This window comes from Strix aluco, chromosome 3 (assembly GCF_031877795.1).
Source record: "Strix aluco isolate bStrAlu1 chromosome 3, bStrAlu1.hap1, whole genome shotgun sequence".
NCBI classification, from domain to species: Eukaryota; Metazoa; Chordata; class Aves; order Strigiformes; family Strigidae; genus Strix; species Strix aluco.
Genome location: NC_133933.1, coordinates 49992065 through 50005061, shown reverse-complemented (window position 1 = coordinate 50005061; position 12997 = coordinate 49992065). Strand labels below are relative to the sequence as shown.

The following is a 12997-nucleotide window of genomic DNA, read 5'->3' as shown; positions in this document are numbered from 1 at the left end:
CCACCTATTTACCTGTAAACTGCTCTGCACCACCTCCTACAATGCTGGAGCTAGGGGGCATGTGACAGAACCAATGGAAGCTCAGTTTAAAACAAAGGAAAACAAATACTGCTTTATGCAGAGGGTGTGGGACCTCTGGGGCTGGCTGCCCTGGGCAGGCATCAGCGAGGGAGACGACAAAGTCAGGAGTAACAACCAGGCAGGGATATACCCACCAATGTCTGCCTTGTACAACTGCAGGCCTCAGTCAGATGCTAGAAAAATGATTGAGTTAAACTTTAAAAACCCGAGGTTTCACATTACTTTGCATTTTCTGCTTGAATCCTGCATATCTTCTCGGGTATCAGTGGCCCAGGTTTTGGCCTCCTTCTGGGTTACCCAGCCTAGATAAACATACGTGCTGCTGAAACTGTTTCCAGGAACGCCTTCCTCTCCCTGTAATCTCTTATCTCCCAGAGGAGATTGTCAGAGGGTACTTCAAAGCCCTTTGAAAATGGCCAGGGCTCTGCCTGTAGCCCAGCAGATACAGGCGCCCTCGCCCTGAGATGTCAACAGCTGCCCCGCACGCAGGCGATCAGCGCCGCCTTATCACCACCGCAACAACACGCAGCAGGAGAGACTTTACCCCCCTTGCTATCACCACCCAATCTTCAGTCTTTGCTCTGCAATATGCTGCCCATCTTCTCCTCAGATTCATCCAGGTGGGTTGTGGCAGATTACGAAAATAAGGGGAAAGGAAAACGAGTCGGTTTGCTCAGCTCTGAGAAACAGGGAAGCCTGAAACCTGCTGAGCTTGTAATTAAAATGTGGAAAGGCCATGACAGAGCTCAGAAGATGGAAAAATGGGATATGGGGAGCGGAAAAATGCTGAGCACCAGGCTTCAGGCAACACGCCGTTTTGAATTAAAAATAAATGAGAAAATTGCCTGTAGAGAGAGGAACATGGGGGGAGAGGTGGCATGGATAGAGAGGATTACTGGGGGGGGGTGCTATTGTTTCAGCACTGCCCTCAGATAAATCTTGTTCAGCGTTCCTCTGCCAAAAGACTACAAGGTGTAGTGAGGCAGAGGAAAGTGGGGCAGCTGTTTCATGGTGTTATTACCCCCGCTGAACCATGGAAGACCAAGTGCCTGCCAGGACAAAAGACAGGACTCCACGCATGCGGTTCTCACTCCATCAGCAACTTGAAAAGGGAAATGTGAAACATTAAAGTCACATTTCTGCCTGGAACTTGTTTTCTGCCATCGTTAACAAGTAGCACCATCACATGGGCTGGCATGAGAGACACAGGTGAGGTGGCCACAGAGGGTCCATGTCACACACAAGGCCAGGGATATCCCACCATGATAGGAAAAGCTGTCTGGACAAGGACTCTGCTTTATCCCATGTCATATTTATCCCATCCATACTAACCCCATTAGGCCACCACTGCTAAAATTACCATCCCAGAGAGAAGGATTTTAAAAACATGTTTGGAGTTAACTGAATAAACTGTGGACTAGGAGTCAGGAAAATCAGATCGGTACATGGGAAGATTGGTGATGACAACATGCTTTTTAGAATGGGTGAGTAAAATAATTTGCAAGGGATGTTGGGTTGGGATTGCACAAACCAAGTGATTAAGCCCATCCTCTTAACAACACCAACCAAAGGAACTCCCTGCGCGACTCTGTGAGGCAGACACTGAAACTAGCTCGTTTGGGTAATTAGTGCTTATGCACAGAAATGGCAGGCTAAAAGTTACAGAGACCTACTTAAGTAGGTGAGCTGGACCCAGGGCACCACCAAGAGCAGCAAAACTCTGAGCAGCAGTAGAGGATCAGTATTCACCACTTCCAGTGAAGTTAGGGGGAAAGAGCCATATGGAGGCAATGTCATTACAAGCACACCAGCAACTCCAGAAGCTTAACAGGGAACCCTGCTTAAGTCTTTTTCAGGCTACATAAAGCTTTACAGGTCTGCAACTCTGCTGACCTTGGTGAAATGATTCCTCTTTTGCCTCCAGATAAGATCAGGATCTAACCTAAATGCACAGACCTAAAGAACAACAGATGCCTGGGGACACTCTTGCACCCACCACTACCATCTGAATCGGCATCTGCTGCAGGTCTCCTTGCTCTGCACTGAAGAGCCAGAGGAGCAGCTCAGGAGGTTGGCACAGTCCCCTGCAGACCAGCAGGGCTGCTCCTCACGCTTCCTCCTCTAGACACATTTCCCTTGCTGAATTAAAAGAAAACTGGGGCTGAATTAAAAAAGCTGGTCCAAGCTGGGGCTTTATGCCTTTTTTTCATACACATCACTGATTTATCCATCCTGCTAAAACAGTGTGGGGAAATAAATCCGTAACACTGAAGAATACTCTGCCTCAGATGGTAAAATTAATTGAATTACACAACTGCTTGTTCCCCAGGTTATACCACAGAGGAGTGCACTAAACAGGTAATGAACAACCCTCATCACATTACATCTTCCCTCTGGCTGCCAGCAATGGGGGAAGTTAAAGCTTCAGAAGGTCCTGTTAGATCTTGGGGCCCTGCAGTTGGCCTGAAACCCATCCTGCTCTTTCAAAAACATTAAATACATTAGGACAGCCGTGCTGGTTGATGCCAAAAGTCCACCTCATCCCACATCCTGTCCCTAGCCAGCACAGATGCTTGGGGAGAGAGTATAAGAACTGAGCAAATGAAGAGTAATTTTTCCCTATAGTGTGCAGTGATATTTCCTCCCAGCTTCCAGCTAACTCCAGCTTTGAGACTTCCTAAAGAAAAAGCTGTATTTTTGAACATAACAGCCATCCTTGGGGCTGTTCGTTTCCCCATGCATTTCTCTAATTAGGCTTTTAATCTGCTTATGCCTAAAGTAGGTAAAAGTAGTTTCTATCACTCCCCATTGCCCAGGAGTCCCTTTGCCAGTTCTTCTGAGGTTTATAATGTCTCGCTCTTTCTCAAGTAGTTTTTCCCTCTTGTCACCTTGCCGCATGCCAGGGCAACACTGGATATTAGGAAGTATTAGGAAGTATTAGACTGGATATTAGGAAGCATTTCTTTACAGAATGGGTTGTTAGGTGTTGGAATGGGCTGCCCAGGGAGGTGGTGGAGTCCCCATCCCAGGAGGTGTTTAAGAGTTGGGTCGACATAGCGCTTAGGGATATGGTGTAGTTGAGAACTGTCAATGTTAGGTTAATGGTTGGACTAGAAGATCTTCAAGGTCCTTTCCAACCTAGATGATTCTGTGAACACTAAAGGCAGAAGTTGACAGAGGTCTTTTCTGTACAAACCTCTGAGCACATCGATTACCTGCTAGAGCTCAGAAAGCTTGCTCAATTGTAAGAGCACTCACATGCTGCAGTGAGGTTCAGTATTTAAGCATAATACATATGGCAATATTAGGTCAGCTGAATGCAGTCATACAAAAAGGCCATCTCCTGCAGCACTGTGTCTCTCTCTGTGGTCAGGTAGCTGATGTCTAGGAAGAAAATACAAAGCAAACTAAGACTGTGGTGAAGTTTCCTTAGAGACACCCTCTCCCAAAAATGCCACATTTGTCGTTGTCTCAGTTCTAGTCAACCCTCAATCATACCCTACAGGTACGTCCAATGCACAAAATACATGGGGAAAAATGATAAAGGTGACATTTTTTTCCATGAGAAAGAAAGAAATCAATTTTTCCTAGAGCACTGAAATTTGATATGAAAGAAAACAAAATCCTCTCTTGGGAACTTCCATCCATCACAAAGCGGCAGCAATTTCAGCATTCCTGGAAAACCTTATGTACAGTGGGCTTACTTCAGTATGCTCTTATCAGCCACAGCTGCCAGTCCATCCAGTATCTGAGGCAGGGCAGCTGAAGGAGCCTTTTGATCACAGCAGCACACACATGCACAAAGTTACCCTAGCACAAAGGATGACCTGAACTGCCTTAGCCCTGTCCAGATGTTGGGATGCGTAGGACAGCAGCCCACCTCAGCAGAAAAGCAATGCCCCACAGGTAGCAGAGGGATTTTTGTGCTGGGATTTGGCAATGGTGGGTTCTGGGCTCTCAGCTAGCACAGCCCCTTTTCCCGCCTCCAGCCAGCACACCCCAGCTTCACACCGCCCAGCACACAAACCCAGTGGAAGTGATTATTCAGAGGCACCAGCAACAGCAGTGGTGATTCAACACCAGGTACTCACCAGAAAGGAGCCCACTGGTGGGTCAGGCACTTGGGCAGGGTCACTGGCCTGTGGGCACGACCAGGTGGACAAGCCTCCTGGCAGCTCCTGGCATGTCCGTTAACAAAGCAGAAAAGAAGTCGACTTTGTTTCAGTGAGGAACTGGCCACAGGAAAACGTAACAGCACATCAATCTCCCTCTACTTCATGCAGGTTGCATGTGTTTCAATGCTTGCAAATACATTGGCCTTATGACCCAGGAGGCGGGCAGCATGGGAGGGCATCCCAGTATGCCACCCGTGTGCCTGCGCCCCTCAGCACCCAGAAAAACAAACGCAATGGTGACAGTTTACAAACCTTGGTCCACAGTGAAGCTCCTTCTCTGGAAATTTTGTAGGACTACTGGCTCCACAGGGATGCCCAGGGGTCTAAATGCCACTCCCCACTCAGCTAACACAGCCCCAGGGCAGCCGTCACGCGGAAGGCCCCTGTGCCATGGCCACCCAGGGGCCAAGGCCCAAACAGCCGCAAGCCTCGTGGGCCTTGGCCCTAGCACAAGGGACAGGATGACAAGACCCTTAGTGCCAAGAAGGAACTGGTTCTGCTCTTCCAAAAACACCCTCTGGCTCCCCTGGGGCATGCGTGGCACAACGTGCAGCATGTGAAACACCACATCACTGGTCTCGGTGTCCTCCCAGCTGTCCCTGGGCAGGCTGTGCTCCTGCTGCCACTCACCCCACTTTTGGGGGCCAGGCACAATAAGCCTGTCCCCACCTTGCAGGGCCACAGCAAGAGGCTGCCATGCTGCTGGGGAGGCAGAAAGCCTGCCATCGCACCCTTCCCAGCCCCCTGGGGATGGGGCAGCATGGAGAAAAGTCTGTATTTTTTAACCAGAGGCCTTTTGCCAGGGCACCGGGAGCACAGTCCCAGGCTGGCAGCATGGCCATCTCCAATCTGCCAGGTGTCAGTATGGTGCATGGCCAGGGACTGCCCTCCAGCCTCCCCGAGCGGGCAGCAGAGGCAGACACATACACAGGTCAAAATTTATTTCCAAATACCTCATTTATATCATTCTCACATGAAATATTTCTTTCAGAATATAGCCTACACTTAGAAAACAGAAGAGAGGTTTTTTTTATAAGGCACATCAGATTATAGACTACATAGAGACATCTCCCCCTCACTTGCGCTCGTAAAATACTGGTGATTTTAAAAAGTAATATCTCTAAAACCTAGACCCTGTGTAGCCCCGTGTAGAGCAGTATTCATAAAGTTATTAGACCTCAGTTTACACACACCTAGTTAAGGGCTATAACAAGTTGTATATACATCACATTTTCAGAAACAGTCACAGCTGGCTACATTTAAAAGTAATGCTACTCCAGACTATGAAACAGGCTGCTTATAAAATATAACCTACTGCTTCCAGTATGGCGTGATACAAAGCAGTATGATCTTGAAGAGAAATTCTGTTATTTTTGCAAATGGAAGCTGCTCAGATTCAAGCCTGTCTCCTCCCCAAACCCACACTTTTGAACGACTGAGACCATTTTACAGAGAAGCAAAGCACTCAAGAGAAATCTGGCTTTATGTTTTTCTCCAGGATGACAGTATGACTGCATATCTGAAATCCTGTCAAAGCATTCAAGTAAGAAATATAAAGGCTCAGATGTTAACTTCATGACCAGTAAACATTAAACCATTACCAACCAGATGCAACCAAGTTAAATGCATCCAGCTTCTGTGCCATGGAAACTGTTTTTCCAGGCTGTTCCAGTGCAGAAGCCAACACATTTTTATTGAATCAGGCCCTAGGTAAAGATTTCCATCCCATTTTCAAGTTTTCAGCGATGGAACATTACCCATTCTGCACTCACTTCACTGTAGAGGAGGAAAAAATACTGCCTGTGGAGCCTATGCCAATGCAGCACAGAATCCATTTACATAGTGTCATTTTCTTTAATAGGCCAGGAGGTAAACTGTGGTCAACTTTATCAACTCAAATGGCTTCCACAGTTCTTTATATCAGGCATTGATTCATTTCTGATGAAAAAAAGGTTCCGTCTCTCTGTAACTGCAGTTTAGTTTAAGACTATGAAAAAGGTCACTTCAAGGCTATGGCCAAAGGAAAAAAAAAAAAAAAAAAAAGAATCTGATCTTGAAATATCTAGGGGAAAAAAAAAGTGGTCAGGGCCATAAAAAGTCAGACAGACAGACAGCACAAACTAAATGTTCTCTGCAGAATAAGTTAAAATACTGATTCTTGCAGAGTCTCACATTATCCCTCTGGTCTCTTGAACTCACTGGGGCTGGGATTAGGCTTAGTTTAGTAGGAACCAGATTTAGTCAGAGAATAGGTCACACTCAACTCCGCACTATGTTGATCACTCAGCTACACTTTAGGCACACTTCAGTTAATCTGTTGGACTGACCTGGGAAAAAAAAAATTGTAAGTTAAATTTCTGGGGCGGCCTCAGCCAATTTCACGACTATGAGCTTTGGACAAGAGTCAACCACAAACAACTGTTGCCTTTAGAAGGGAAACATTAACTTGGTTGAAAACAGCATCATGAAGCAGCAGCCTCAGTTTCTAGAGTCATTTGTTATAAATCTTGATCTGCCCAGTTTGTTATTTGTTTAGCAGCCTTAAAAGGTAAGGAGGGACATCCTGAAATTCTTGGCTGTAGACCTAAAACCAGATGTGGTTTACATGGTGCTGCACAGATATTTGTTATATCTCTTTAAAAAAAAAAATTAAAAAAAAACCCCCAACACAACAGCATTTACATTCCTTTCAGCTGAAATAGATGAACTGTCGTCATGTTTGCAAAAATACAGAGGAAATCGCCACTGCTCGAGGTAGCGAGTTAAAGCTTGGTCATGTTCTCGGGCTTTCACTCAGCTTCCTGGGAAAGGCAGGGGAAGGAGGACAGAAAGGACTTTCACAAAGTCAGGAGGTGACAAACAAGATGTCAGCTCCGTAAGGGATTAGGTTCCCTCACCGCATGCTGAAGGTATATTCATGACCTTTCCAACCCTGGCATTTGTGTATAGATTACACCTCTCGCATACCCTTTTAAAAGTGATCCCTAAGAGCACTGGCTTGGGAAGACATGGAGAAGAGCGCAGGAGTGGGGTTTTAAAGCTACAAATGTCAGTTAGGAGGCACAGTGTTATTTTTCCCTTTGATCGTCCACGTACAGAGCTGCATGTTTCCACTGTTGCTCACGTGTTCCTCCTGTGAAGCCCTGGCAGCAAAGGCCTCTGGTGTGCGCTCCTCCCTGTCGCATACACCTTACAACACAAGACGACAAATCCTGTGGACAAATCCTGCTACCCTCACAGACATGCGGTGCTCTTCTTCCTTAATGAGAGGTTTTAGTCACAAAACTGAATGCCAGACCTGATTTATAGCAATTATTTAACTAAGAATCCTTCTGCCGCCCTCAAAAGGGCAACTGAGATATCCAGTAGCAACATATACACATACATACAGATCTACACTATACACTTGGGACGACACAGAATGAGATTTCAGCTAATATAGCCTCTATTCAATGTCCTCAGAGCAGCACTCAGGTCCTTGTGATCCCTATACAAAACAGCAGTATTTTTTCCACCAGGATTTGGAGAGGTTTTTCATCTTGTCTGGAGTCCTACACTTGGATTTCTTTGGTTGCTGCTGGGTATCTGAGTACTGAATACCAGCCACGATGGCCGCATCAAAGACCTCCTTGAGGTTTTTCTGAGTCAAAGCAGAGCACTCAATGTAGGATGCGGCTTTTATTTCCTCGGCACAGAGCTTCGCAGCCTCCTCCGAGACCGGCTTTTCTTTGCACTTGTCCAGCTCGATGAGAACTTTGACATCCTCACGGAGGTCCGACTGCGTCCCAACCAGGATAATGGGTGCCTTGGGGCAGTGGCATCGGATTTCGGGAACCCACTTCTCACTCACGTTCTGGAAGGACGAGGGGCTCACCACACTGAAGCATAGCAAGAAGATGTCCGTGTTGGTGTAGCACAGAGGCCTGAGCTTGTCGAATTCATCCTGCACAGAATGAAATCATGTTAGCATCCCACGGAAAGAGCACATCAGCCCTGGAGGACACCCCGATATGCTCCCAGTTTTAGCCTGCCTCTGACCTTTGGGGAAGATGAGGATCACCTGCCGCTGCCCTCTTGAGAGGCACCCTGACATCGGCACCCAGACCACCCAATGTTAGGAGCACAAGTCGCCCGTACCCAGCCTGAGGTCTCACCCTGCATGGCTGCTAGCCAGCAGGCACCCTGCCGCCATCGGGCACATGCGACGAAGGTGGTGGCTTCCCCATGTCACTGAGATTTTCTGACTAATGCCGCAGCTTGTTTCGAGTGCTTAAATATTTTCTTCGCTCTTTGTACACGGGCCCTCTGCCCTGTTTCAGCAAAGGAGCAGTGCTGTGGGAAGCAGGTGAAGGCACATGGGCAACAAAGCCAAAAATCGAAGTATGGGAGGGTGAAGGTACTTTCCACAGGTCCACTTCTTACAGGGGTGAGTCAGTGAGCTGCTCCGATGAGGAGCGCCCGCATACCTCAAAACTGCTCTGCCGACACCCCTACCTCCAGGTACCACCGGCAAGAGGCAGCAGGCGTACCTTTCCCGGAATCGGCTTTTAAACTGGTGACTACTTAACAACATCCTACAGGATATGGGAATAATTTCCCTGCCATTGTGCCCAGGGATTTAAATCTGATGGCACCAATAATGACTCACAATGTGCAGGCTTAACATGCCAATAGCATAGAGTAAGAGCTTTTACCTTTCCCTCCCACCCATGCCACATCAAACAACTGCAAACAGGCCTCCCAGCGCTGCCTTTCTCTTTTTTTTTTTCTTTCTTTTTTCTTCCCCTTTTACTGCAAACTCCAGCAAAGCAAGGCCCTTTTTCAGCTTCAGGAATTAGCCACAAGAAAGCCAAACACCTCATGGTAACAAAGGCATGCTGATCCTCAGTGAAGAATGCAGCAAGAAGCAAGGGTTAACTCCAGAGGCTGCTTTTATGCTGACAGCAGGATAAAAGCAGGGTAACACTAGCAGCCTGAACAGGTAGGATTTGCCTCAGCGGCAGTGACATTTTAATTAAAATGGACCGTGTTCTCAGAAGCTCTGAATTGAGAGTGCAAAGAACACACACTGCTGAAAACATCTCTCTCGTACCAGCAGCTTACTGCTGAATTGCAAGTTCCATGTTAATTTTCAAGATGTGAAATTTTGCTTTAAAGCCTCTGGAGGCCCAGGATATGCAGTTTAAAGCCCCCTGGAAGCCTCAGAAGTCTTGTTCCGCTCGAATGAATTCCTTCCAGCAGTATCTCCGAGAAAGACAGCGATTTATAAAACACGAGTCGAGAAAGCAAGCTTCATTAGCTCTCTTGATTCTCAGATTAAGCCTCAGAGGAAACCAGGCTCTCACTGCTTGGCTAGAGAGAAACCCTGCATTTACTGAGATGCTGCTCTGAATGACAGGGCCATTTACAGAAAGGTACCTTGTCATGTAATTGCCTCTTTTTGCCACTGAGAAACCTCAAAAGGGCTCAATTCAACGGGTTTGAAAGCCAAACCCAGATCTTAAGGGTTTCTACCGAGATGAAATAGTGCCCTTTATATCCCACGTAGAGCCCCATAGTTTCAATGGTAGGTACCTGACCTGCAGGGAGGGACTCTACACCTCTTTGGGCTGGTGATGCTGAAATACAGTTTCCGTCTGCCTGGAGCACTTTTTTAGCCGTAGACTTCAGTGGCCATCTCACAGCAGCAGTTTTACCAAAGTATCCAGCTAGGTATATTTTACTCAGGACAACTTCTCTCGGTTTAGATAACCCCTTCATTTTTAAGTCAGTGACTCTACCCATACCAGCTGCACTTTGGCAGCCAGAGCAAACATCTTAACCATTAACCGCAGCAAAGGCAAGAGGTGACTGGGCCTGCAGCTTGCGGCCACGTCTCCACAGGCGCTGCTGGTCCACAGGCTGTCACCCGATGCCAATTTCACCTGCCACGTCCACATATGGACACACACAGCCAAGGCTGTTGCGGTACCATCCCGTCTCTTCAGCAGGACACGAAATCTTGGGACAGTTCTGCTGGTTTATTTCCTATCATTACCCGCAGAAGGCTGTTTGTAGGATTTTAGCTTTGGTTTGTAGGGCACATGGGAGTCCTACACTGCTGTCTAGGACTGCAGAGCCCTTCAAACCCTTTTCCTAAGTAGGGCGCCCAGTTACAACTCATCTAAATAGGTTTCTATGTTAAGGCCACTGAGATTTTTCAGCATGGTTTTGGTGAAGGCATAGACCCAGATGCACAAAGCTGCGCAGGAACCTAACTCCCACTGTCTTCAAACACAGGAAGCAGAGGTAGGTAGCAGAGTACTTTTGGCCATCCAAGGCTCAACCCCTGACAAGCAGTGGTGCACGCTGCTCAGGGCGGTACAAGCCAGGGACTTGCAAAAAATAAGAGGTGGTAAGAAACGGGCTCTTCTTATGTATCAGGCAAACTAGGAGCCGCAAGTCATCAGCCACCCTCCACTCTTCAGGACTTAGCTTACAGCAACCTCGGCTTTGGGGCAGCAGCACTTTTTAAGGGGGTGGGAAGGGCAAATACGAAGTCTCCACGGTCGACACCCAATAAGATTTTTTTCTCCCTTAAGCTTGTGCCCCTTCAAAAACACAGTCTCTATCTCCGGACACCTACAGCTGTGGAAGCTTTGCAGGCGTACATCCCAAACACCGTAATTCTTAAACCCACAATTATTTAGCAAAAACAGAGTAACAACCGCTCAAAGAGAAAACCAGGTGGCTCTTGAATCCTCAATATGTCCAGCCTCTCTAGTCAGGCTAAGAAGAGCAGCAGCTTGAGCCAGCAGAGCAGCAGCCTGTGCCCAGCCCCTACTCAGAGGCAGCAAACGTCCCCCACCCTTCAACAGACACCAGGCAAAGCAGTGGGTTAAGCGGCAGTGAAAGCGATAGCAGTTTAATAAGATGATCAAACACTGGGAATCCTTTCAAATCCACGAAGTCATTAGCAGGACTACTTTGCGCAACAACTTCTCCCCTCCCGCTGTCACTTAAATCAAGTAAGTGGCTTCACTGACCTGACCAGCTGTGTCGCAGAGCTGAAGTCTCACCGGCTTGCCATCGACAGACACGACAGCTTTGGAGAGAAAGGAGGAGGGAGGGGGAAAAGAGTGGTGAGTCCAACTTTACACGTTTTCCATTAAAGAAAAAAAAAAAAAAAAGATTTACCATCCCTCTGTAAGCCAAAACGTCTTGCTAACAATTTTTTTCCCCTCTTCGTCTTGCTCTTACAGGCTTCTCTTCAATTAATTTAGATTTAACAGCTCAACAGAGCTGGGAGTCCCTCGCTACCACTTGGGCTCACATCCGCCCTTCAGGCTTTCCGATTAATTTCAGCCCAAGAGCTGAGGTAGGTTGTGCCTGCACCGACCCTCAGCTGGCAGCGAGGAGCGCCGGCCAACGGCCCCGGTCCTTCTGCTACAACGGGTTTCGTTTATTACCCTGTTGTACATCTCCAACACGCCCGGGACACAAAAAGCCCCCCGCTGAACCAAAGAGAAACCCCACAACCTCCCCTTTGCCATGGAGAGACAAGTCAAGTATTCCAGCTTTCCTCCGAGGCGCTTCCTATCCGGCCGAGGGCTGGAAGTTTTAGACCGCAGAGTTCACAATTAAAGCCTGGCTTTGGCCGCGCGGCCGGGCGCGACACCAGCTGCCAGCCCGGCTCCGTTACACGGGAGATCCGCCGGTGCTGCCGGCTGCGACGGGATTCTAACGAGCCCCGGTGCTGCCGGAATAGAGTCCTGCCCCCACATAACTCAATAACGAAATAACCGAGGCTGGACGGCCGCCCCACCCCCGGCCCCCAGCAGCCCCGCCGCGGCCCCGAGGGGAGGCACAGGCGGGATCCGCTGCCGCCGCCCCGGTCCCCGCGGCCGTCCCGGGCCCTTACCGGAGAAGTTGTCGAAGGCGGTGGGGATGTACTCGGTGGGGTACCCGTTGGTGGTGTAGCTCACCACCAGGCTGGTCTTCCCCACAGCGCCGTCCCCCACCAGCACGCACTTGATGCTGCGCCGCGGCTCGGCCCCGGCTCCGGCCCCGGCCCCCGCCGCGGCCCCGGCCCCGGCCCCCGCCGCCCGGCAGCGGCCGCCCAGCGCCGCTCCCAGCGCCGCTGCCGCCCGGCCGCTGCGCACCCTGCGCGGGGGCACCGGCGGCACCTCGCAGCCGCCGGGCACCGGCTTCCCGATGTAGCCCGCCTCGCCCTCCTGCTGCGGCGGCATCCGCACGGCGACGCAGAGCCCCGCCGGCCGGGGGGCGGCGCGCGGCCCGGGGTCGCCGGCCGGGGGGCGGCGGGGCGCGGCGGCGGGCGGGCGGTGCGGGGCCCCGGCGGGCCGGCAGGCGCGGCGCGACCGCCGCGAAGCCAGCCCCGGCGCCGCTGGCTGTCCCCGGGCGCAGGCGGCGGCAGCAGCTCCCGGCGCAGGGGGCGGCAGCGGAATCCCAGCTGCGTTGCGCTCGCCTCGCCCCGCGCTACCGAGTCCCGACCGCCGGCCCCGCGCCTCCGCGTGACATAGCGCGGCGCGGGGAGGAGCCGGCGCCGCGCGGCCCGGCCCGGCCCGGCCCGGCAGGCGGCGCCACAGCGCTCCGCGCCGCCCGCCCCGACGGCCGCGGACAGGGGGCGCGCCGCCGCGCGGGCGCGCCCCTCATTGGCCCGCTCGCCCCGCCGCGCCGCGCGCCGACAAGCCGCGCGCCGCCATTGGCTGGCGCCGCGGGGGCGCACCGCCCACCCCCGTCGG

At 50.4% G+C, this 12997-nt stretch overlaps 1 protein-coding gene across 1 annotated transcript; it reads right to left on the bottom strand.

The window, feature by feature from the left end:
- Window positions 1-5180: 5180 nt before the first annotated feature.
- RHOU (ras homolog family member U) lies at window positions 5181-12484 on the bottom strand. The gene is made up of 3 exons (XM_074818485.1): window positions 12157-12484; window positions 11282-11340; window positions 5181-8199 (listed from the first exon to the last, which is right to left on the bottom strand). Exons 1-3 carry the CDS (start codon window positions 12482-12484, stop codon window positions 7744-7746), a joined length of 843 nt encoding a protein of 280 aa, XP_074674586.1. The 3' UTR covers window positions 5181-7743.
- Between the last annotated feature and the right edge of the window lie 513 nt (window positions 12485-12997).